This window comes from Antechinus flavipes, chromosome 5 (assembly GCF_016432865.1).
Source record: "Antechinus flavipes isolate AdamAnt ecotype Samford, QLD, Australia chromosome 5, AdamAnt_v2, whole genome shotgun sequence".
Taxonomy (NCBI): Eukaryota; Metazoa; Chordata; class Mammalia; order Dasyuromorphia; family Dasyuridae; genus Antechinus; species Antechinus flavipes.
In genome coordinates, this window is record NC_067402.1 from 142,321,947 (window position 1) to 142,349,267 (window position 27,321).

A 27,321-nucleotide genomic window follows, 5' to 3' on the forward strand; every position below is an offset into this window, starting at 1 on the left:
TTTATTACCCCACAAGTCAAATTATTCCATTTAGAAAAAGACAAGTTTAATAATAACTAATAATTCATGTTACTTTTTAAGTTTTCCAAGTATTCTTCAAGCATTATTTTCTTTGAGTATCACAATAGCCTTGTGATGTCAGTACTAGAAGTATTAAGATTTCCAATCTGTACATGGGAAAACTGAGCCTAAGGGAGGGAGATTAAGTGACATGGCCCTGTTAAAACCCTGATTTGATCTCAAGCTCTGTCTCTAAATATTATATAGCATTTTCTTCTCTGGAGTCATGTTTAATCTCATCCTTAGATTAAATCAAAATCTGCTTCCCTATAAATTTTTTCCCCTGAGGCAACTGGGATTAAGTGATTTGCCCAGGATCACACAGCTAGGGAGTGTTAAGTGTCTGAGGTCACATTTGAACGCAGGTCCTCCTGACTTCAGGGTTAGTGCTCTATCGACTGCACCACTAGCTGTCCCTCACTATAAATTTTAACCATCGTTCCTGAGTCCTTCACTAAAGCCTTATAGAACAGTAAATCCCTCAACCATATCACAATTCTACAAATTTATGAAAATGTTTAACCTGCTTTTATCTTTTCTGCAAGCTAAAATATTTCTAATTTCCTTAAATTTTCAAATAATAAGTGACACTATTTCATGTTTCCAGCATCCTTATCATACAATGTGACTCCTATTGTCTAGTATGCAGAACTGTACATAGTATCCAAGCCAGAGTATGAACAGTCAGATTGGCAAAAAGTGGTAGGGAACTATAGTCTCTCTCTTTCTGGACACTCCTATTCTTTTAATCCTAAGTGGTGGGGTATATCTAATGACCTGTACTCAAATTCTATCTCTGATATACACCAACTAGGACTATGGGCAGATCACTTAAATTCCCTACACAAGTGGAATTATAGGGCACCACCACCTCCCCTCAAAAAACAAACAAAACCACAACTTCATAACCACTAAGATTTTCAAATAAGCTGTTTCAAATAGTAGGTCCTTATTTCTTCACTTAAAAACTGATTTTGTGAGGTGCAGAATTTCTTCTATCTCCTCTTTCCCCTCTCATACTTTCCCTCTTTTCCTCTTTTCTTTCTCCTTTCTCCCTCCTTTCCTTTCTCTTCTAGCTACTTCCTAGAATAAGACTGAAGACTTTTCCTATTGGCAAAAGCCCTATTTCCCTTTCTTTATTTTAAACCTTTATTTTGTCTTTTTTGAGACTGTTTACCACAAGCTTTACTAGTTAATTATCCTGAGAATAAAGTTGGATGGAGGGAAATGAAAAGAAACCTCTCTAGGGAAGAAATGTAGATCAAACATCAGGTTATTTTTTTTTTTGCCAAAGCCCTGTCTCTGCTTGGAGATTTAGAAGATAACAAAAAGATAAAAAAGAATATCATAATCTTCCATACCACTTCTTAAAACAGAGAATTTAGCAGTCATTGATAGAAAGAGCAAAAATGATTAAACTCATTCATTAGGACTTCAACCCTTACCACTACTGTTTGTGCATTTTATGAAAGGAAGGGACAGTACTTGTGACTTAATCTTCCACTTAGCTGCAATTTCCTATAGTATCAGTACTATTATTAGTGATACTGAATGATTTAAGATGAACTGAATTATGGCTTCCATATAAAGAAATGTAGACAAAAATTTATAAAAGGATTCATTGTCTCTTGCTAAAATTCTGTTGGTGTTTTCTGAGGGGTTGAAAAATTGCAAGTCCATGGATCTCCTACCTAAAACTGAATACTAATAAAAGTAAACCAGGGGTGATATAGATTTGTTATATCACATATTTACTTTTTAAAACAATTTTGATGCTAGATGATAGCAATAATTTGCCAATTTCATTCAGTCACAAATTTTACTTTGAATACTTCATCTTTGATATTTCTTATAGTGGAATAAAATAACATTATCTTAATAAACTATAATTTGCCCAGTTTTTCCTGGCATTAGGATATATAAATCTGCAAGGAATTTTTCCATTTACATAGGACTCTTCTGTCAATAACACCTTCATAAATGTTTTCACTGGAAACATCTGCTTTGTTTAAATCAAGTAGCTATCTACTTGTTACTTTTATAATATTTGCCTAATATTTCAAATGTGTATACAGAAAATTTTATAAGATAAGGACAATCTCAAGACGATACCCAGGGATTATCTCATGAACTCATAGATTTTTATGTATAAACGTATCAAGTAAAAAGCAAAGTGGTATGGTAGACAGGAAAGCTGTTACATCAAAGTCAGGATCAAATCTAATCTCTGAATATAATGATTAAATGACATTGAGATAGTCATTTATTTAAAGTCTCACTTCTTCTAGACAACTCTCCAAAATAGTAAGTTACAGAGACCTTTTCTTTATCTACTCTGCTGGAAAGTATACTCTTACTGGGAGTTGCCTACATGAATGAAATCATAGGTACAAACTAAAAAGACAGAGTATTAAACTCATTACAATTGGAATATAATAACAAGATTTGAACAAATATGACCACCAAAACTTCAGAAGCTATTAAAAGCTAGAAGCATATGAAAGTCTTAGCCATTAAAAGGTAGACAAAAATGATCTGTCCAAGTCTTTAAATAAAGAAAAAAAATTAATTTCAAAGACCTAAGCAGGAGTGGGGAATCTACTGTCTTGAATCCCTACCAGGAAATAAAATAAAAGAAAAAAAAACAGAATTATTTGTAGGGAGGAGGATAAACCAAAAGAAATAAACACATTTAATTCTTCATTTACAAATCTTCCCCCCCTCCACATGTGAAACTTCATGCTTTTTATTTTTAAACTTTTTTTTAAAGTACTCCAATAATTCTTATAGTGGAATATTTTAATATTTTTTAAATATTTTAATAAACAAGTTTATCCAGTCTTTTCTGGTATTAGGATATATAAATACAAATAATTCTGCAAGGATTTTTCCATTTAGATAATACTCTTCTGGCAATAACTTCTCTAGGTTATAGCTCCAGGAGTGGAAGCACTGGATCAAAGGGTAGTCATATTTTATAGCTCACTATACAGTTCTATTTCATTTTCCACTTCCCATCTTCTCCAGTGATACAAAAAGGACATACTAGCATTTAATTTTGACTTTACTATCCTTACCCACTATCTGGGTGCTAAGTGGAGTATTTGCTTATCTGAGCTTTATAGGTTTTGAACATTTTTCCCCCCAAGGGAAGTAAGAGGTAGCTCCTGGCCTAGATTCAGAAAGATCGAGTTCAGATTCAATTTCTAACATTTATTAATTATGTGACCCTCAGCAAGTCACCTAACTTCTGTCTGCTGCAATTTTTTTCAACTGTAAAATGGAGAAAATAACAATATCTATCTCCCAGAGTTGTGAGGATCCAATAAGATAGTACTTGCAAATTCCTTGGCAATAATGGTGTTAAGTCTTGAAGGAAGCCAAAGATTAGATGAAGAAGTTGAAAATTCAGATATAGGAATAACTGTGAAAATCACAATAGGGTATTGCATATGACAAAATATGGCTGGATCACAGAATATGTTGAGAGAAGTAAGGTGTGAGAGGACTTGAAAGGTAGAATAGGGTCAGGTTATCAAGAGCTTTAGATGTCTAGGAAAGGAGCTGCTATTTGATCATATATATACAAGAGAATCACTGAAATGTTTTGAGTGACATGGGCAGACCTGTACTTTAAGAAAATCACTCTGGCCTCTACTGTGTGGAGGATGGATTGGATTAGAGAAAGACTAGGCAAGTAAAACAAGTAATAGTCTGTTACAACAATTAAGCTCAAAGGTAAGGAGCTGAGCTACAATGGTAAATATATGGGACACGAGACAGTCATAATCTGAGAACATGTACAGAACACTAACATTTTCTAGGTTGATTCACTTATCTCTGAAGTAGTTTTTGGTTTTGGTTTTAATGTGCCTTCCCCTTCTCCTTCTATCTCTTTTTATTAGCTAATAATTTTACCTCCCAACACCAACTTGCCTATTCCAAATCTGTGATGTGGTATTTGACTCTTTATGACCCCATAGATTAAAGCATTTCAGACCTTTCTATTCTCTACTATCTCTCAAAGTCCATTCAAGATCATGTACAGTGGTTCCACAATACTGTATTTGTTTCGTCCTCTGACATCCCTTTTTACTTCTGTCTTCCTACATTATGGTATTCTTCAACGAGTCCTATCTTCTCATCTTGTGGCCAAAATATTTAAGCTTCAGCTTCAGTATTTGACCTTTTAATAAATAGTCTGAATAAATATCATTAAATATTTACTGATTTGATCTTCTTGCTGTCCAAGGAACTCTCAAAAGTCTTCTACAGAGCCACAATAGGAAAGCATTGATTCTGCTGCACTCAGTTTTCTTTAGCTTTGCATTTTCTTCTATTTTTTCATTTTTTAAATTTTGTTTGACTGATTCTTGATATCTCATTGAGTTATTTACTTCCATTTGTTCAATTCTAATTTTTAGTGAATTATTTTCTTCAGTTAGCTTTTTTTATCCCTTTTTTGCATTTGGCCAATTGAACTTTTAAATGAATTGTTTTGTTCCTTGAATTTTTTTTTCATTTTACCAATTGTGTTTTTCAAGTTGTTTTCTTTTTCCATTCCCCAAATCTATTTTTAAGGAGTTGTATTATTTTTTTAAAAATTGCTGAATGTATTTTTAAAGAATTTTCTTCAAATAATTTCTGTATTTCCTATTTCCAACTCTCCTGCAAAACTCTCATTTCCTTTCTCCATTTTTCTTCTAACTCTCTTTTAATATCCCTTTTGAATTCTTCTAAGAGAGCGTTTTGGGTTGGAAACCAACTTATAGCACCCTTTGAGGTTTTATCCAGAGGCATTTTGCCTTTACTGTCCTCAGGATTTGAGATCTGTTCTTCCATTCTCCATAATAGTTATCTATGGTCATAGCTCTTTTTGCTTTTTTTGCTCATTTTTAAAGATTGAGGTCTGCTCTTGGGACAAAGGAGTGATTGCCCCAAACTTCCTCTACAAGCAACAGTGGCTTCATGATGCCCTAGGGCCGGTGCTGCTGGCTTCCTTCCCATGCTGGGTAAGCATGGACAAGTCCTGCTTGTTATGCTTTAATTCAGGATCTCCCTATTTGTCTTCTGTAGTTGCTTTGGAGGTCTCACATCTAGTCTACTGATCCACTGGCTTGTGAACCAAGACAGAGTAGCCAATTCTTCTATATTTTGGCTAAGAGCCTCCCACTAGATTTCCCGATGGAGGCCTCTCTGCCCCGGAGTTTCCCTATACCATGTTCCCCTCCCTCCTGCCCGATTGAGACAGACCTTTCCTGAAGTTCTTCCAAAAAATCTTCTGCTAGGAATTTGTTCCAATCCAAATATTTGTGACTTCTGTCACTCTAAAACCTGTTCAGAGGCTTGACCTGGTATTGATTCTAAGGGAAGCCAAGAAGAGCTCAGCTCTACTCTGCCATCTTGACTCCCTTCCCCCAAAACCATAGCTTTGGTAATACACACTTTTGTCAGCAAGATGATCTCTCTGTTTTTTAGTAAGTTGTCCAGATTTGTCATAGTTTTTCTTCCAAGCAGCAAGTGTCTTTTAAATTTCATGTCTAGAGTCACCATCTGTAGTAGTCTTTGAACTTCAAAATATGAAATCTGACTTCTTCCATTTCTTTCCTCTCAACATTCCAGAATGATGGGGCAGAAGATAAAAAGATAATTTTTTCTAAATGTTAAGCTTCAAGCCATCTTTCACCCTTTTCAAGAGGCCTCTTAATTCCTCATTTCCAACAGAGTATTGTCTGCATTTTGGAGATTGTTGTTATTTTTTCTGATATACTTAATCCCAATTTCTTATTTGTCCAGTCTCACATTTCACATGATGTACTCTGCATGTAAGTTAAGAAATAAGGAGACAACATAAAGCCTTGATGTATTTCTCTCCCAATCTTAAACCAACCAGTTATTCCATGTTGAGTTCTAACTATTGCTTCTTGACTTGTATGAGGTATGAGAGAAAATTCTCATTTCTTTAAGTACTTGCCATGTACATTTTATTGTGTTTAACACAGTCAAAAGCTTCAGTGAAACAAAAGTAGAAGTTTTTTTCTGAACCTCTGTTAGTTTCTTCACAATCAAGCAAATGTTGATAATTTGATCTGTAGTTCTTCTGTCCCTCTGCACATCAGCCTGTACTTTTAGTAATTCTTGGTTCATATATTGTTGAAGCCTACTTTGCAGAATCTTAAGAATAACCTTGATGGTATGTGAAATTGGCACATTTTTTTTCAATAATTTGAATATGCCCTGCAATTCTTTAGGACACTATTGAGTTTTCCAAATTTGCAAACATATTGAGTTCAGCACTTTAACAGCATCTTCTTTTAGGATTTTAAATATCTCAGTGGGAATTCCATCACCTCCACCAGGCTTATTGTCAGCAATGTTTCCAAAAGCCCACTTGACTTCATGTAGATTATTGTCCAGTATATATGGTTCTAGATCAGTAAGCACACCATTGTTATTAGTAATGTTAAAATCTTTTTTGTATAGTTCTTTTGTATATTCTTGCCACTTCTTCTCAACATCTTCTGCTTCTATTACATCCTTACTATTTTTGTCTTTTATCATGCTCCTTTTTGCATGAATTTTCCCCTGGATATCTCAAATTTCTTGAAGAGATCTCTTGTCTTTCCCATTCTATTATTTTCTTCTATTTCTTTTCATTGCTCATTTAAGAAAACCTTCCAACTCTTTGATGTTCTCTAGAATTCTAAATTCACTTGGGTATATCTTTCTCTTTTGCTTTGTAAAGCCTCATCAGACAGATATTTTGCTTTCTTACTCTTGTTTTTCTTTGGAATTTTAAACTGCTCCTCCTATACAATATTGTGCAACTCTGCCCATAGTTTTAATTCCTTTAATCTATTTATCAGCTCCATTTCATAAGAAATGTTATTTAGTTCATACCAATATGGTCTGATGGTTTCCCCTATATTCTTCAACTTAAATAAAAATTTTGCAATAAGAAGTTCATGATCTGACTCAGTCAGCTCTAGGTATAATTTAACAGATTCTATACAGACTTTCCAGTTTTGGATGTAAAATATATAATCCATCTGATTTTAATATTGACCATTGATGACGCCCATGCCTTTTGAGTTGTTGAAAAAGTTTAATATGAGTAGTGAGTTATCTTGATGAAACTCTATTAGTCTCTGACCCACTTCATTTTATACTCTAAGGTTAAATTTGCTTGTTATTCCAGTTATCTTTAGATTTCCTACTTTAGCATTCTAATACCCAATGTATTTTCCAAAGTTACTGGGGGTCTCTTAATTGATAAATCTGATGATCTTTTCTCAGTCTAAAGCCTTGTAAACATTTATGCTGCATTTTACATTATTGAGCATTCTCTTCTCTAGAATCCTCTTTTCTTTCTGAGTTTCATAAGATTTTCTCCTGCTTTGCTTCCTACCTGCTCAACTACTATTCCTTTGCTTTGCATCATTTATTTACATCATAATCCCAAATTATGGATATCCTCCAAAGTTCTGCCCTGGACCCTCTTCTCATTTCTCTCTATATATTCTTTTGGTAATTTCATCACATTCCAAGGATTTAACTATTATCACCATGTAGATAATTCTTAGACCTATATTTCCAGTCCTGGTTCCTCTGCTGAAATTTAGTTCCACATCATCAATTGCCTTTTAGATACTTCAAACTGAATGTTCCAGACACCTTAAATTCAAAAATGTTTAAAACTTATCATCTTCTCCTTTAAATTGCCCTTTCTTCCAAACTTCCCTATTTCTGTCTTTTAAAAGCATCACAATCCTTTCAATTTCCCACATTTGTAATCCTGACATTATTCTAGACTCCGCATTTGTCCTCACCCCTAAATTTTACCATTTCTATCTTTACAACAAATCTCCCATGTGGCTCCTTCTTTCTATTCACCCAAATTTACCACCTTATTTTATTACCTCGTCTCCATCATTGCAACAAATGCTAAACTATTGCTATCTCTTATTAAAGCAGGTCTCCATACGATTCATCTCTAACTAAAAGTTTAATTTTACTACCTAATTATTTTTTCTGAGGCAATTGGGTTAAGTGACTTGCCCAGGATCATACATATAGAAAATGTTGTGTCTGAGACCAGATTTGAAGTCAGGTTCTCTTGACTTCAGGGCTGGTGCTCTATCCACTGAACCACCTAGCTGTCCCTCCCCCCCCCCGCCCCCCGGCCCAAATCTTCATATTGCCTTTGTTGTTTCTCTAATCTGTGAAATGTGGATATATCTTCCAATGATGCAGTTTACCTTAGCTATTACCAACACTTGCTTCCTTCCTTCATTCTTTCCTTTTTCATTTGTAGTAAAAATTCAAGAATATAACAGTTTATCTTCTCTAGCAATATAGCTATTCATTTGTCAATGGTAAAGATTCTCATATTTAGAGTTCCAATTGTCAGTTATTGCCAATCTAAAAACTATTTCTTGAGACCCTTCCCAGACACTCTGCTACAATTAATGCAGAGCAGTAAGGGTCAATATAGAAATGAGAATCACTTAAAATTTTTCTTTGTTCCATATGGTTGAACAATTGCTACATACCTTTAAAAATTTTTATATTCTCTTGTTTTTGCCCTTTTAGTTATAGGATGATATATAGAATATTAGAGAATGACTAAAGGAAAGAAATCACTATAAAAACTTCCTAATAACAGCCAATCACTAATTCTCCCCTTTTTTTGTAAAGGGGTAAGGGTGAGATGGGAGTTTTGGGGGGGGCATACTGAGTAAAATCTATTTATGTAACCTAGTAATTTAAAGTGACTCAAACTGTTTCTACTATAAGTATTTTGTAGAAAGAATCTTGAGATAAAAAATTTCAGGTCAGGGCTTATATGAAAACAAGCTAGTTAAAAAAAATCAAACACATAAACACAATTGGTCTAACATTTACAAATATTTTAGCAATAGACTGTGCCATGTATACTTTAAAAGTTTGGCACCTCTCCCCCCCAAGAAATTAGTCTGCTTACTGCTGTGTAAAAACATTATTTTATTTTAAAAAGAGACAAAAGGTCAAAATATAAACACATGTTCTACATAAAAGTGAAGCCAAAAAGACTTAGTGTATGCAATTATCCCAGAAACTGTATTTTATCCTTCTTGCTAGGAACTGACGTTGTTTAATTTACATTAGATGTTCCAGAATTAGAACATGGAAGTACCATAGAGATTTATTTTTTAAGAAACTGGAGTGGGGTAGGCAGAGAGAAAAAGCTTTATTTTACTTGAATAAATTTCATATTAAAAAAACTTTTAAAAAGGCCTTTTTGGGATAATATGACTTGTTTTTATTTCAAATTTCTAGAATTATCATGTTTGGCATTTTAATTTTCTTAGTATTTGTAAGTACAATTTTGTAAGTACAATTTATTTTTTAAAAAATCTAATAAAAATGATAGCAATTTCAAAAGAGCAGTATCTCAAAATAAATTTTTGTTCCTTTCCCCAAACATACAAGAAGTGACTTCTTCCTAATTTCTTTTACATTCATTGTGTATCTTACAGTATATTACAATTAGCATTGCTTTCAATATCCCATTTTCTAATTTTCTCTATAATATTCCACTGAAGATAACAAAACTTAGACCTGGAAGATACTTAGAGGCAATCTGCCTTTACAGATGAGGAGCATGAAGCTCATGGAGATTAAATCACTTGGCCAAAGTTACACAGGTGGCAGTGGAGGAAGGATTTTAACTTGGGCTCTTTGACTCAGAAACAGTTCTCTTACTGTATCCTGTTACCTTTTGTTGCTAGAAGATGCTATCTTATTCACTGATTGTTTCATATAAATAAATATCTGCATATCTAGACATCTATATCTATATATCTTCTCTCCCTCTTTAAATTGCAAGTTCCTTGTGTATAAAAACTTTCCTTTTTTGTAGCCTACTAGTACCTAGTAACATATCAAAGTACAGAGGCATATAAAAAAATCTTACTGATTGATTCAACAATAATATAGGACTTTTAATGGAAAATTATGACCTATAAAAACAAATGAAGTATTATACTTGAATGTTAAATTTTTTTTTGGAATTTATCTATACTTTTAAAATTATAAACTCTTATTTTATCTAGCAGGATGGCATAGTAGATAGAATATGAGCCTGGAATCAGGAGGACCTTAGTTGAAAAACCACCTCACATTTAACAAGGTGACCTTGGGTATCATTGTGAAGAAAGCATCTGTAAAAAGAACACTGCCCTGGGTAGCCAGAGACATGGCTGCTACTCTAGGTTCAAATACGAACTATTCGTGTGACTTTGGGACTCTGGAACTCAGTTTCTTCAGCTGTGACACAACATATTTCTCAAATATCTTTCAGCTCAAAATTTCTATGATCAAAACAATTTTGTGTCCAGCTTATTATTTATACCTTCCTTCCTTCCTTAAAGACAGCTGGAGACCAGCCTTCTTTTTGGGTGAAGCCTTTTCTGATCCTCCAAACTGCCAATACCATTCTGTTAGAGTTCAAATGTTGGAGTTTGTTCTTCTCAAAGCAAAGCCAGTTTAGAGGCTTGGAGCCCTTCGGATGTCTCCAAATCCAAAGGTTCTGTCCTTCAGCCTCTGCCTCTGCTTTCTTCTGCCTCCAACCAAGACAGAGATGGAAGGTCTCTCTTATCTCCTTCTGGGGAGCCCAGCCACCAACTTGCCGCGGAGAGAGGGCTTCTGGCGTAGCTCCACTGAAGTCCGTCAAAGTGTTCTCTGCACCAGAGTCGTTCCTCTCGAGTCCAGCGCGATCAGCCAGCCAAGAGGAAAAAATGTATTCTGCCATAGATCCCTCATCGCTGGCCTTTTATCTGCCTTTGACTAATTTTACTAATTTTATTTATTTATTTTCATCATATTTATTCCATCTATACTCTTCTGTACATAAGCATCTGCTTACCAAGAGAATGAGATAATGTGAGAGAGGAAACGTAGCATTCCATACTGAAGAAGGATTCCTATAGATGGTGAGATCTTCCAGACACTACATTTGTAGATGACATTATATTGGTTACATCAAACCCCCAAATATTGTAGAGCTTCCTGAATCTGTAATCAGTCAAAGAAGTTTAACCTGTCCATTGACATGATAGAACAAATTTTTAAAAAACCTATTGTCTAGATTTCAACAAGTATTTGCATGGAAAAACCTATAGAGTTCGTCCAATGATATATGTGAAATAAGACAGGACAGATGGACAATGAGCTTGGCCAAAAGTTTAAAAAGAGGATGACAGTAGGTCCAGTGTCTTGGGGAAATTTCAAAGCACCTTTACTGATCCCAAGTTTTCCATGATGGCAAAGGTATTTTTAAATATAAATGTTTTGTCAATGTTGCCTACATGTCAGAGATATGGAATACCACTGCTTCTGAAGAACTAAAGAAAAGCATCTCCAAGAGAGTAGTGGAAAGGCATACAGTGGGTGTGAACAAACTGCAATGTAGAGCCAAAGGCGAATTCTAAAGAACAGAACTAAAAGATAGCATTGAGAAATTGTATTAAGAAATTGTATGATAGAGAGGAGATGGATAGATGAGAAGATAAGCGTGAAGGATGAACCTTCTAGCATAATGAATAGGGCCTCTGTGGCAAAATCTGGGGAGGACATAAACAAAAGTAGAATAGGACTATCAGAAATAGGTGGTTTGGAAGCTAACTTTTAAATATCAGTGAGATCACACAGATCCATCAGAGGAATCTGAGTATTACAAAAGATTAATAAGATCATTTATTGAGCCACAGTCAGCTTCTTTACAATTTCCCTGTTATGCCAAGTTTCTAGAACTAACTCTAATACTGATTCTGGAAAACACATCTTCAAATATTTGAAAACAGCTATTTTTGAATCTTCAACATCCATTCCTTATTTTTAGATTAGATGACCTGAGGTCTGTCATTCTACTTACCATCCTCTAGTTTAACAGCTTCCTTGAATTGTGTTCTACAGGAATTAACATAGTAATGACAAGTGACAGATTAGAGATCTTTACAGTTTTAGAAACTACACTTCTATTAATGCAACCTACACACATTTGATTTTTTGGTGGGTATAATACACTGGTGAGTCATTATGAGTTTGCAAAGAATTATCTAAATTTAAATAAATCTAAATCTTTTTTTTTTACATGAACTAAGTAAGCAAGCCAATTCTGTATTTGTGCAACTGATTTTCTAAACCTCTGAAAAGATATTTACATTTAGCCCCATTCAACATCATCAGAAAGCTTTTATCCTAGCCTATTAAGGGCTTTTTAAATGTAGATTATGTCACATAATGAATATAATATAATACAAATTTGTTAAGAATTTGATTGTGTATCTTCTTATCCATCTCTTTCTCCCTGTCTTGGTGTGTGTGTGTGTGTGTCCCTGCCTCTCTCATTTTCCTCATTTACTGGCTATTCCCCTAATCAACTATAAATATAAGCTGATTTTGTAGTTTATAAACTTCAATCGACCCTGCCACCCCTCAAGATCCTGTCCTATGCATCTTTTTCTTTTTACAACCAAATTCTTAGAAAAGTCATCTGTGCTCACTTTCTTACGTTTCATGATTCTATTAAAACTGTATTCTTCAAAGTTACCCATGAGCTAGATCTAAATCTCCTGGTCTTTTCTTAGTATTCTTCTCATTTGACCTCTACAACTTTCAACAATATTAACCTCAACATTACTCTAGGATACATATGCCAAACCTCCAGAGTTGTGTAGTGGTTTTTTTTTTTTTTAATTTAATTTTATTTAATAATAACTTTGTATTGACAGAATCCATGCCAGGATAATTTTTACACAACATTATCCCTTGCAATCACTTATGTTTCGTTTTTTCCCCTCCCTCCCTTCTCCCCCCCCAAGATGGCAAGCAGTCCTATATATGTTAAATATGTTGCAGTATATCCTAGATACAATACATATTTGCAGAACCGAACAGTTCTCCCGCTGCACAGGGAGAATTGGATTCAGAAGGTAAAAATACAGAGCAGTGTAGTGTTACAGAGTACTGAACTTGAAGTCTGGAAAACTTATCTTCAAATCCTGTCTCATAATCTGTAATACTAATCCTACATCTATGACAGACAGGTTGCTGGACATATGCACCTGGATATCTTATCTGTTATTCCAAGCTTAAAATAGAAATTATCTTCCCTTCCCTCCAAACTACTTTTCCTCCACATTTCCCCATTTATTTTGAGGATATCATTATCTTCCCTAGATCATAAGCCTGGGGTCATCTTAATATTTTTTCTCTCCTTTATTCTTATATAGTCAATCAGTTACCAGCTGTTAACTATATTCAATTACATTCCTACAGTACATCTTATACCCTTCTCTTCTTTTATTGTTCAGTCATTTTCCCCAGGGTTAGGTTCTTATCGCCTTTTTTCTGGATTAGCTGATTTTCTTGTTTCTATTCTTTTCTATCACTAATTCATATTCCACACATCCAGGAAATAATCTTCTTATGTGCATCTCACTCTCCTCTGGTCAAAAATTTGGTTTCCAAACAATTTTTCTTATTTTAAAGTATATTAATATTTTTTGTTTCTTCAAGTACCCACCCAGGTTCCACCTCCTGCGCTAAGCCTTCTTTGATGTCTCCAATTGAGAGTACTTTCTCTTCTGAAATTATTTTCCTTTTACTTATTTGTCTATAAGTTGGATTCCCACCTCCCTCCAAAAATGTAAGGCTCTTGAGCACATTTATTTTATTTTAGATCTATTTTAGATCTACCTTTGTAATTCATCAGGCATTTCAATTATTAACAGGTACTTCCCTTTTTTGCATAACTTGCTAAGTGCCTTTTCTCTAGATACCCTGCCTCTAACAAAAGCTTCACAATGTGATCTGCTGAACAGGTCTTCATTTTTCATATGATCCTGGAAGAGGGATGTTGTATGTTATTCTTCTGATGACTTAATGACTAACTTCAGGCCTTTGCTTTTTAAGTTTTGGTGTGCATCAATATTATAGCACACACATGTATAACCTATATCAGACTGCTTACTGTCTCAGGGAAGGGAAAGGAAAAGAAAGGAGGAAGGGAGAAATAGAATTTAAAAGTCAAAACTTTTTCAAAAATATTAAAAATTATTTTAATATGTAACTGAAGAAAATAAAATGTTCTTTTAAAAATGCATTGGTCTTCTCAGTACATTAGGCTAGCCTCTGCATACCAAGATGAGACTTTAAAAGAAGAGAAAGCAGAGCTATCAGGAACAGATGGCTGTTGACATTACAGAAGTATCTCACACATGAGCCTAAAGCACATTCCTATTTCATGAGGAATAAAATATCTTGGAAAAAAGAAAAAAACATTATAGTGTATCTCTCTTTCTCTGGAGCTCAGTGAAGTTAAACAGCATATCCTGATCTTTATGAGCACCTCTTTATTGATCACAGTTGTATGAATGTAACTGAAAATGATTTAAAAAGCTTTGCATCTTTTGATGTATTCTCTTCAAATACTGCTAAGTTAGAGACTTAGTTCAACTCTTTGCTGGACTCTGAGATGAGAAATGCCCTCCTCCTGTTGTGTGTGTTAAGTTTGGGCAATAGATAATAGCTCAGTGTAGTTAAACCTAAGAAGGGTCTACACATGAAGGGAGCTACATGAAATATGTCTGGAAAGGTACATTTTGGAAGGCTTTAAATACCAAGCTGAAATTTTTCTATTATGTTTTAGAGGTAAGAGGGAATCATTAAATGTTTTTCAGGAAGAGATTGATAAGGTGTGGGACCAGTATTTTAGGAATGTTGTTTAGCAATTATAAGGAAGACAGATTTAAAAGGGAAGACTTTGAAAGTGGAGGGACTGATTTGGAAGCTATTAAAATTATAAGATGGGGAGGGAATAAGCATTTATATAAGTGCACACTCTGTGCCAGGGACTATGCTAAGCTCTATTTATAAATATTTCATTTGAGCATCCAGGCAAGACAAGATGAAGTCCTGAACTAGAGCAGTAATTGAGTACTGATGTGTAAGATTTTCCCATTTATCCAGGATAAAATACAAATACCTCTTTTAAATCTTTATTTTTAACTTTTAAACCCCTCACAACCTAGTCCTACCTATCTTTCTAGTCATATTGAAAATGACTCTCCTTCCTACATTACATTTCAGCTGAAGTGACTTTTTCTCTGTTCCTCACATACAATATTCCTTCTCTCCTCTCCATGCCTTGGCGCTGCTTGTTCCCAAAACCTCAGATACACTTTCATCTTTACCTCACCGAATCTCTCTCCCTTCGATATGCTGCTCAAAAACCACTTTTTAATTTAATTTGTATTCAGACACAATCTATTTCTTCTCTGGGTATGAATAGGATTATTTCATCCTTAGTCCTTCAGAGTAGTTATGGTCACTGTACTGCTGAGAATAGCAAAATCATTTATAGCTGATCATCCCAGAATATTGCTATTATTTAGTTTATATTTCACTTTGCTTGAGTTCAGGGAAGACTTTCCAGGTTTTTTTTTTTCTGAAAACATGCTTCTCATCATCAAAAACCACTTTCTACATGAAGTTTTTCCTGATGCCCAATGACTACTGCCCTCTCTCCCAAATTATTTTGTATTTAATGACATTGTATTTACCTGTTTTTATTCTCTTCACATTTATTCTGTAAATATAAGTATATGTAGTTGTCTTCCACACTAAAATGTAATCTTCTTGGAAGTAGAAGCTGTTTCATTTCCTGTGTTTTTATCTAAGAATTTAGAACAGTGCCAGTTACAAAGTAGGCATTTAATAAATGCTTGTTGATTGATTGTATAAGTAGAATCAATAAATTAGGCAACTAGTTGGATTCATTCATTCACTTAATTCTACATCTATGATAAGTTTCTCTACATCCACTCTCTCTTTTCTCACATCAACCTTGCATATTATTGCCAGAGTGTTAGCTCTAAAACAAATCTGAATATGTAATTTCCTTTTGCCAAGAAAATCCAATGCCTCCCTCTTGCTTGTAGGTTTTTAAACACTTTCACTTTGCTTGCTTTTTTTTTTTCTTTCTCTTTTTTTTTCCTATTTGGTCTGATTTTTTTGTGTGTGTTCAGTATGATAAATATGGAAATGCATTCGAAATATTGTATATGTTTAACTTATATTGAATTACTGGCTGTCTAGGAAAGGGGGAGTGAAGGGAAGGGAGGGAGAAAAATTTGAAACACAAAGATAACTATTGAAAACTACCTTTGCATGTATTTTGAACAATAAAAAAACTATTAGTAAAAAATTTTAAAAGACTTTCACAACTGGCTCCAGACTACTTTTACTAGTTTTTTATACATTTATCTTCTTTTCATAATCTATCTTCCATCTGAGTGCTATCTCTAATGGCTAGGATGGGATTGTTTCTCACCTCAGTTTCAAGATTTTCTTCAAGGCTTAGCTCAGATTATACCTTCCTGTGAAAAGCCTATGCTGACTCCCCCTTTCCCAATTTCTAATTTCTTCTCTCAGAATTTATTTTATATCTCTAATTTATGAGAGACAATATAGTGTGACTAATACGGGGCCACTCTTCAGGCCAGGAAGACCTAGGTATAGGTACTGTCTTGGTACTTTGATCTTAGGCAAGTCACAATCTTTAAAGTTCTAGACAACTTTCTTAAACAGACAGTTGTAGAGAAGGTGCCAAACTGCATTACCTGAGAGGTCTTTGTACCAATGAAATTCTATCCCCTTCTCCCCACTTTATACATTCTATAAACAATAAAACTATCAAGCTACTAAAGCTTAAAAATGTGCTAAGATCTTTTGGATACCTTGTATATTATATTTAATCTTCCGTGTATATATAGTATTTCCAACAAAATATAAGTTTCTTAAGGGAAACATCTGTTTGTTTTTTGGTCTTTATATCCCTAAGCACCTGGAAGAGTGCTTGCAATATAGTGGGTCCTTAACATAAATACTTCTTGAATGAAGTACAAATAAATTATCAGTAGATTACTCATATTTATGAATGTAAATTACTCATATTTGTGTATATTAAATTCTTAATTAATATCTATAGTCTGAATTTCATGATATTTATTGCTTTGCTGAGATTATAAACCTTTTTATATGAAAAAACAAACACTGAAGGAAAACATTTTTGAATACATATGATTTACGGTTCTAATGTAATAATACAGAGAGTGACAGTTTCATCTGACTGGAGCACAAGTCTGTTCAAAGTTCTAAAAGAAGCTATTACATACTAAGATAGTAATTGCTCATTTTTAAAGTGAGAAGCTGTAGTATATAGGAGCATATGAATCTCAAAACTGCTCTCTGATTATGGGGCAGGTATAAATTATCTGATTATAAACCAAAATGATAATTCATATAACTTTAAGCCTTGTTAAAATAAAAGCAGGGCATATACCTACTTTCATAAAACAGAACCAATGTTGTCCAATATTGATACCAATTTATGAGTTCTATTACTTCTAAAGTAAAATTCCATTATTTAGCTGTTACTTTTTAAAAGTAACTTTTCAATTATTTTCTTTTTTTCTTTTCAATTATTTTCATCTCCTTAAAGGTTCAACCACTAGTTTTATTTTCTAAAAATATAAAAAGAATACTGTTTTACAAAAAATATAATTTTCAGTTTATACTTTACCTTTTCATGTTTATTCAGGTTAGGGAACCTTAAAAAAAAACCCAACAAACCCTGTCCATGATCATAAGCAAAACACTGTCAAGTTCAATTCATCTAAATCTAATAAAAATACTGGTCTAAGTAGAATAAAGAAGATATTTCAATAGCATAATGCCTTCAGTACTTAGCATAGTGCTTGGCACATAGTAGGTGCTTCATAAATGTTTGATGACTTACTGACTTCCATAAGAATTCTACAATCACTTCAAACAACAAGAACAGCAACAAAAATCCCTTTCAACATTTTTTTCAATCTTCTAGTCTATGTAGTATATACTACATATAATATTTATCCAAAGCAATATAAAGGCTGCTATAACCACTACCTAAGGCAGAACTGATAAATAGTTTTGTCTTCTAAAAACCCTTATCAGCCATAGAAAGAGAACAGGATTTTAGCTGTGAGTGAATGGGTATTTGCCTGAAATAAAATCTGCAACTATTCTTTGCTATCCTTGAATTGATGATTACTTCTTGCAACTTCCTGCTGGGTAGATAGTTTAACTGTGAGTGGCAGAGGAAAATAGTATTTTATATTTCTGGCATTTCACTGGAGTAGTATTCTTAGTCACTCTTAGTAATGGGAGAGATATTGAGAAGTTGCCTTGGTCTATTTTCCTTATTGCTCTTCTTAACTCATTTCAAGAACTAAAAAAAAATCTAAGCAAACAAAAATATGACCTGCTTTTAAAAATTCCAGAGAAGAACATGCTGCCTTCCTTGTTAACAAGGCTAAACAATCCTTACACCGTCCTTCGGTTTCGTCTAAAGTACTGAGGAGTGAAAGGCTTTCCTGGTACAGTTCAGAGAGACTTTTGAGCACCTCATTATCATACTGCCACTGTCACCAAGCCTGACTACATCTCCTGAGGCATTTAGACACAGTGATATCCAGACTACTCCAAGGGAAAATGACATTTTTAAACCTTATTGCAGTGTCTCAGTGATTGTCTATTTGGCCATCTTTCTATCCAAACAACTCCTCAAGAGCTTTGAGCAGGAAGCACAGGTGGGGCTTGTTTGAATACCAAGTGTATGTGCGCACGCACACGCACACACACACACACACACACACACACACACACAGAATTAGGACAATAGTCTCTGCTCAGACTTACTACTACCCCTCTGGCTAAATTATATCTCTCTAATAAAGCATTAAATGTGAAAGCTATAAACAAATAAACAAAAATCAGTGCTCAAATGATCTTATGGAATTCCTTTGTCCACCTTTGGTGGTCATATATTTCTTTGCTTAATGTCTAATTTGATATTAATAAACAATGAGTCAGATAATTAGCTGGACTCAGAATTGGACAAGAGAAGAGAGAGTGAATTAAAATGCTCTGGGAAATGACTAGGCAATGATTTTACTTGTTTTCACCTGAAACAAAGGTTTCACTATAACATTGATATTATTATAATATTGAATTATTGATATTATTATGGCTTCAAGCCACAGGACACTCCTGCTTCTGAAAGAATTCAAGTTGTGTGTCACCCAAAGGACAATGGAGAAGTGCTTGGTAAATATATTGCCAAGAAAAAATTTCACATAAGTGGTGGGTTTAAGTAGTGTAAAGGTTATTATCAGACTAGATGACTAGAAAAGCTGAATCTGATATGTAGGGCGGACATCTCACTGATAGAGTTGACTAATATTCACACAAGAAAAGAGGATCAAAGGAAAGCTTCTAGCATCTGTGGAAGACTCAAGACTAAAATTGTTTTATACAGGAAAAGAAGGTATAAAGGCCTGCAAATTGCACTTCTGGAGGAAGAATATGGAGCAAAAGAACAGGTTCATTTCTTTAATTTGTATTTTCAGCACCTAGGACAGTACTTGGCACAAAACAAGTGTTTAATAAAAGCTTCTTGATTGGACCTTAGAGATTATCTAGTTCAATTATGAATTTTACAAATTTCCATGCTGGCTACAGATATATCTACATCTCTTCTTTCCTTCAGAACAGAACAAAACAGAACAAAAACCTTAACCAGACCATAGTATCTTCCAACATTGTCTTTATCTCTTTCTTTTTCCGCCAAACTTCTACAAATAGCCATATGGCTACATTCATGATTCAGTTCTTTCCCTTGAGCTCTCTTCTTCTATACTTTCTGCAATCTAGCTTTCAACAATATTTCTTTATTGAAACATCTCTTTCTGTAGAGAATCAGAACTCTGGAGAAGTATACTTGAAACAAGGTGTTAATTCAGAAGAATTGATGAGACAATGGTTATCTAGTTTACATATATACTTAGTACTTAGTCTGGTGATGTAATGGTTCTCTGAGTTTACACATAATCAGTATGCTGCAATGATGTAATTACAATAAGGCATATAAGAGCCAACAAGGACTGGAAGAGAGACATTCCATTTCTCGCCATCCTGGTGGCTCTCCTGTCTCCTGCATTCCTCCACTGAGACCAAGGCCCATGTAAAGGTCCTTCAGAAAGCTAGCCCAGCCCCAGGTGAAGGAGACAGACTGTGATGGAGATAATAAAGACTTTGGACTTTATTTCTGACTATTCTTGTGGTGATTATTCTGCTGAAAACAAGGCCCATTTGGAGGACCTCCAGAAAACTAACTAGAACCTTACAAATTTCCAAACTTACCATTGACTTTCTATGTGTTAGATCTGATGATCTTTTCTCTATCTTTCTTTTTAATCTCTTTACATCATTTGACATTGTAAGTCTCCTTCTAAAGATTTTCTCCTTTTTTCCTATTCCTCAACTTTGGGTGGATCATCATTATTAATATGCCCAAAACTGTGGAAGAAGACTCCAACTTTATTCTCTTTCTATTCTCTCTAGTTGACCTCATTCACTAATATGACTTCAATTATTATTTCAATGAGGGTGACTCCCAAATCAGTATTGTAAATCAGTATTTACTCCAGTAAATCAGTATCAGTCTCTCTCCTGAGGTCCATTCCAGAATTACCCAACTGACTACTGGATTCTTAAAAATTACATATGCTACAGTCATTTCAAACTCAAAATATGCCAAACTGATTAACTTTTTCCCTCCTGAAATACTACCTTTTGAACTTCTTTATTTTAGTCAAGGTCCTAGGTTCAAATCTTTGGCATTATATTCCAGTGCTTATCTCTTCACTCACCCTATATACATCATCAAATCTTGTCATTTTATATTCCTTATCTCTTATCCATTACCTTCTCTCTATTCACACAATTACCACCCTAGTTCAGGTCCTTACAGATATAATCACAATGGTCTTCTAATTGGTCTCCCTGTTTCAGATCTCTTCTTTCTCTAATATATGCATCACATAGCTGGCAAACTGATGTTCCTGAAGCACAAATTTGCCCAAATCATTCTTTACTAAAAGGCAATGTCTAGTACTCTTTTTCTGAAACTGAAGCCAGATTGTGAAGAGTCTTGAATAGTAGGACGAAAAATTTATATTTATTCAGTAAACAAGAAATTTACCAGGGGTTTTTGACTGCATGAATGACATCAAGACAATGATCTACACAACCAGCCATATAAATTATGGTTTAGAAAAGGGAGAGGCCTGAAGCAGGATGAATGATAGGAGGCTTTTATTATATTCTGTGTAAGAAGCAATGAGTTATGAATGACAGTGAACAAAATGGCAGAATCAAAGGACTGCTGACAGCTGATTAGATGTGGTTGGCAGTGGTAAAGAAAGAATCAAAGATGACTTTGAGAAATCCATGTGGGGCATAAAAAGATAATGGTATCATCATCCAAAGTACAAAAGTTAGAGATAAAATCATGTTTCTGATGGACAATGTATTTTGGTCATGTTGAGTTTCGAATGCCAGAGGAATGATGATGATATGAAAATGTACTGAAAACATGGGAATTTGGGGAGATTTAGAGAAAAAGCTTTGGTAGTCACCTGCAGAGTTAGTAATTGAAGTTATCCAAATTGATAAATCTGCCAAGAGAATGAAAAAATAAGAGAGCCAAAGAAAGAAATTTGGAGGACAACCATGTTTAAGGGCTGGAGGGAGGGTGAAGTGTGAGGTAGAATGAGCAGTCAGAGGTCAGACAAGAGCATACAATATCAAAGAAGAGTGTATTGCGAAGGAAATATGATCAACAGAAAATGCTACAGTTCTTTCCTATTCTACATGTATAGTTTATTTTTTCTTCTTAGACATATCACCTCACATTCGTCCTTATGATTTGTTGTAATTTCTGAATATGTCTCCAAGCTACAAAGGTCATTTTAAATTTCAGTCCTATCTCCCCAGATACCACTCACCACTGATTCCATTATCCTTTGGTAGCATGTGCAAAGTTGATGAAAATATAACCTCTATCTGTAATATCAAAGAAGATTTCTATCCCAATATCAGAACTTACTAACAAATATCAAACCCAATACATGTGTAACAAAATATTGCACTTGGTAGTTATATGCAAATATTGTTTTTTAAAATGCTTTCAAATTGTTATCTCATTCTATATTCACAATAGCCCCATTTATAAATTATAGTTATCCCTATTTAATAATTGAGAAAACTATAGCACAGATAGAAATAAATAATTATCCTAATTCATGCAAATAATTAGTAGTAAAGTGAAGACTTTCTGTCATGTTACATTGTTGTTTAGTTTACCCACTAGGCAAATGATGAAAATATTAAATAGCAGAACTCACATGACTAATTTAACATTTCCATTCCAAGTCGGGTACTAATCCAACTTTCCATCCAATTATACATCCTAAAGAAGTCAGTCCAGACCAGAGATTATCAGCCTTTTAGAGGCAGTATGCCAAGTCTTCCATTTTTCACTATCCTGAGAGAAGTCACACTTCAAATCATTATCAGCTAACATCCGAATTATGATTTATCACATTATCAAGAATTAGTTGATAATCAGCTGAACCCAAGGAGAGGAGGGAAGGAGGACAGAGGCAAGTATACAGAAAAAAGAATATGGAACTAGGGAAAAAGTGAAGGCCCAAATGGAGAAGTTGGCTTTAATAATGGCAAGTTTTATAATGCCAGAGAGAAAACTCATCCACTTCTAATTTTCTAGGTTTGATTTTGGATATGCTACTCAAAATTATTTCAACTACCACCTTTACTCATACATAGGAATATGGGTAGGACACAGATTTCAAAGTTGAATGATGATATGAAAACTTGTGAAAAAAAGTGAAAACCAAAGAGAAAAGAAATTGTCAAATTTCCTGTCCTGATTTTGGGTTCAAAGAAATTATAAACACTACATTTGGAGTTTGAGAGTCTGACTTGCATGCAGATTTTGCTTATTTCATGTTCTACCTTTGTAACCTTATAATCTCTGTGGGCTTTAGTTTCTTCATCTATAAAAAAACAGATATACTAGATGGTCTCTAAGATTTCTTTTACTTCTAAATCTATGATCCTGTGGTCACAATTACCTTAAACATCTAAGCTCAAGTCTAGACTATACTTCTCCAATTTATTATCTGGGCCACTTGACTTATTTGGTCAAAAACTCAGTACTACTGTGGTCAGGTTACACACTTGTCCTCAACTAAAAGCAGTTAGTTCCATGGCTACATATTATGCTCAACATTTCAAATCATGGAAATAAGAAAGAGTATAGATGGATGAACAAAAATTCTTAACCCTTATTAGAAAAACAATTAAAAGGAAATGCTTCCACTGAAGGTCAGTAGTGTCATTTTCATGTGCTGAACAGCACATTTTGCATGTCCTCTGAGAAAGACTTAAATGCTAAAGTCAAGCCAGATTACATCTAACATTATGCTTTGATCTCACAGACCTTCTGCTCTGCCATAATAAATTATATTAGATGGATAGAGCTTATTTTTCATTCTGTCTTGCTACCTTTATTCAACACTCACTTATTTTCAAGGTGATTTACAGATTTACATTATGATTTCTTTTTCTGGATTTTTTCTTGATACAAGAGTCAAATATATAGGACCATTTTTAAGATTCCTTTCTTTGACTTTTTTTTTAATGGCATTATCTTAAATTCATTTTACAGTCTCTTGACATTTCCCTATTCATGATTTTGTTCTCAAAATGGGTAGTCCTTCAAAAACTCTTGCCTTTTTTAGTATGTTGTAATCAGTACAGTGAATTTTGGATGGGTAAGTAATTTAATTTTTGGAAGGGCTGTGTTACTTTGGGCAAGCTACTTAACCCCTTAGAGTTTTGGGCACCTCAGTAATTAATCTAAGTATAAATTACAAAGCACATCCTGATTAGTATTGACAGAGGGAGTTTTTCATACCAATAAAATCATAGGTTTTATTCAAATACTTTAATTAATACTTATTAAATTCTTACTATGTGCTGACATCCAATGATACTAAAATATCTGCCTTCAAGGAATTTACAACTCTCTAAAACATGGATATCTTTCATTGTCAACAAGTTGATTTGTTTTTGCAAAGATAAAAATGAAATAATATGCATTCAGTGCAATAAACAGTAATAAAAAGTTTTCTTTTTCTTTCAAAACTTGTTATCATCTGTATAAAAACTCCCTTGACCTTGAAAACCAATGATTTTTAAAAATAATTTGCTGCTTTAGAGGTTAGGCTGGGTTTGCTTAAAGGTTAAGAAGTGAGGTGCCCATGGTCACTCATTTGATAGGTATGAGAAGCAGGATTTTAAACCAGGTAAAGGATTCCTTTCTCCAGTATTAAGTTCTCTGTTCACTTAATTACACTCTCAAGAAAGCACCATGCAACTCTAAAAAACATTGTTTAATATTAGAATACATTTAGAAAATGTTTATTATAGTCATCTACTAAGTCTTTCCTCTCCCGTTTGTTTTCGAGTTTCATAGTCTGAGGATCTAATTCCTTTTTCTAATTTCCTCCAAGGAAAGAATAATAGAAACATTAGTTGCCTCTGCCTTTTTGATTTTATCTATTATTTGTTATTCTTTCCCATAAAATAAAAGCACAACATTTTCTTTTACTTTTTTTGTTCCTGCTAGGAAAACTCAATTTCAGTGGTGGAAAAAGACACCAAAAGATTAATTGCTCTGAGCTAACAGACGTTAAAAGGATCACAACAGCTCCTCCACAAAAAAACAATGCTAATTGCTCTGAGCTAACAGACATTAAAAGGGTCACAACTGTCCACCGAAAAAGAGTGAGGAGAAAATACTTGCTTCTCTTTCATCCAGCACTATTTCGGCATATTATGAATAAGCTTGAAATGATGGACTTTTCGTAACCTTAGGATACCTTTCTACATATAATTCCACAAAGAAAAGAAATGTCTTTCTGGAAACATGCAAGAAATTCAAAAGACCTATATTTAAATGCATCCACTGCAGATTTATATTACAATCCCAATATTATAGCAGAGAAAATAAAATCCAGTATAATGCTGTTTGTATATGTGCCACATAATACCAAGAAAATACATGTCTGAGAAGTAAAAGAGATGGAATTCAGTCATATTGTGAAAAGAAAAGAGGATGAGTGTATGGTAGAGCTGGAAGAGTGTAAGCAGAAGGGGTGGGACTTGCCAGGAGCAGCTATTTGCAAAAATGCCTTTTTCTTTTCCATTCATTCTCTTCCTAGTTTTGGTGTCTGGCACAGTCCCTTACAATTACTCACCAGCTTTCCATTCTAAAGATTTAGAAGGTACCTACACTGGTTTTTCCTTCACACATAAAGTAGAAAATAACACTACATTCAATGTATGATTTAAATTTTAGAAGCTGTTGTCTCTTTTCTTCATGATAAGGGCCTCAAGGGTTTCAGGGTAAGAAAAGTCCTTATCTTTTTGTACCAAGCTTAAAAATCGAACAGAATGGCTAAGTCGGAAGTAATGAATTGTTATTTCAAAGACAGTTGTGGTTTTTCACAATGTTCCTCATTCATTTCTCCTTCCTAAGAGTCTTTGATATTAACAGCAGTAACAAAGGATTGGATGTTAATCCTATTTTTCATCTCTGGACATTCCAGATGCCTAGAAAAAGGGGATAACGGGGAGCCAGCAAGTTCCTCAGTTCGCTCCATGCATAACACGAGGCTTTTTATCTTTTATCATCCATTTTTCCATCCCATTAAAAGTTATTTCTAGGGCCCTCTTTGGCTGCCCCCCCTCCAAGCCCTCTCTAAACTCAGGAAATTAAAGGCTGAAGGACAAGGGAGAGGCTTCTTTCTTTCATGTCTTCAAAATCCAGAGATGAAGAGGGGAAAGAGGAGGTAGTGACACGGGAGGAGCAGAAATGGCAGGTGGGCGAAGAGAAGTGACAGAAATGGGTGATGAGGAGGTAGGAGAAGGAAAGGTAGGAGAATGGGGGAAAGATGTGGGCGCCAGAAGTGGAGAATGAAAGGAAAAGGAAAGATAGCAAGAAGAGAACGGGGTAAAGAAGGAGACAGGAGAGAGGGGGGAGACCACACAGAGGCGGGGGAGTCTGGTCCATCCTCGGCACTGTGAGAGAAGGGAAATGCTCACCATTGAATGCTCCTGCGTCCCCGGATTCCTCCTCTTCGTCCTCCTCCTCCCCGTTCTCGGGCTCGGTTTGCACTGGCTCTTCTGCAAAGTTAACCCCTCGGCTGGGGGTGCCGCCCCCAGTAGCTCCAGCTAGGTCACCAGCGCCAGGGCCTCCCTTATGCCGGTTCTCCTGCTGAAGGCGGGTGAAGTGCTGCAGGGCGAACTCCAGCAGGTCCCCGGGCTGGTGCCTCAGCACCTCTACCGTGAAGCTCTGCAGCAGCTCCGTGAGCCCCGCGGGGATCTCGATGCTGCTCATTGCGCTGGCCGCCTTGGCCCCCGCCGCTGGGGGCAGCGGGACTCCACGGGCACCGCGTCCTTCCCCGGGGCGACTATGGCAGCTGGCAGCCTCGGACTGAGGCCAGGCGCCGGCTGCGCGCCCAGAGCCGAGGCAACAGAGCTAGCCGCAGGCAGGTGAGGGCCGACCACTGAGCACCTACGGTTCCCCTGCCCGCGCTCTGGCTTCTCGAGAAAAGCAGTCAGGGAACTACGGCCCCGGAGGGGCGGCAGCATCTCCAGCTCCTCCCGCGCCCGCCCTGTCTCTCCTCTACCCCCTCGTGAGCCCAGCCCAGCCCAGCCCACGCCCCGCCCGCTCTCGCTGGAGGGAGGGGGCGCAGCGCCCATCCATGTGACCCTGGAAACCATGACAACCATCGCCCAGCAAGGGCGTTGCGCCTCCGCCCCATCGGGGAACACTCAGCTCCCCAACCTCGCAGCCGGGAGGAGAGCGTTTGCAGAGCGGTGCTGGGGCGCTCTCGCATCCACCCTTTCTTACTTTCCTCCAGGTCCTCCTGGGCGGCCTTGACGCCTGTTCCAAACTCAGCACGCCTAAAGTTGTGCCTGTTCCTTTTGCTTTCTCACTGGTCTTCCTTTACCTCAGCGCTCAAACACTTAAAGGCACGTGTAGTTCTTGGTCTACCTAGTTCCCCACTCACAGACTAATTCCTATTTTAGCCGCCTTGATCCTTGGGCATTTCTACACTAGCAACTCCTGTTGTTACTGTTGTAGCATTGCCATAGTCCTTAACCCTAAGATTTTACAATTTATCCACATTCATCAGTCTATATGATTGGGCAAATCTGCGTAGTTTTCTTGTCAGCATATTA

General features: G+C 35.5%; 1 protein-coding gene across 1 annotated transcript in view; it reads right to left on the reverse strand.

Moving 5' to 3' along the window:
- The window catches only part of PRKAR2B (protein kinase cAMP-dependent type II regulatory subunit beta), a 134,835-nt gene extending 108,183 nt beyond the window's left edge, over positions 1-26,652 (reverse strand). Inside the window, exon 1 of the mRNA XM_051962644.1 lies at positions 26,179-26,652. Within this exon, the coding sequence (XP_051818604.1) occupies positions 26,179-26,473 (295 nt within the window). The 5' untranslated portion in view covers positions 26,474-26,652. The remainder of the gene's footprint in view (positions 1-26,178) is intronic.
- Positions 26,653-27,321: the final 669 nt, after the last annotated feature.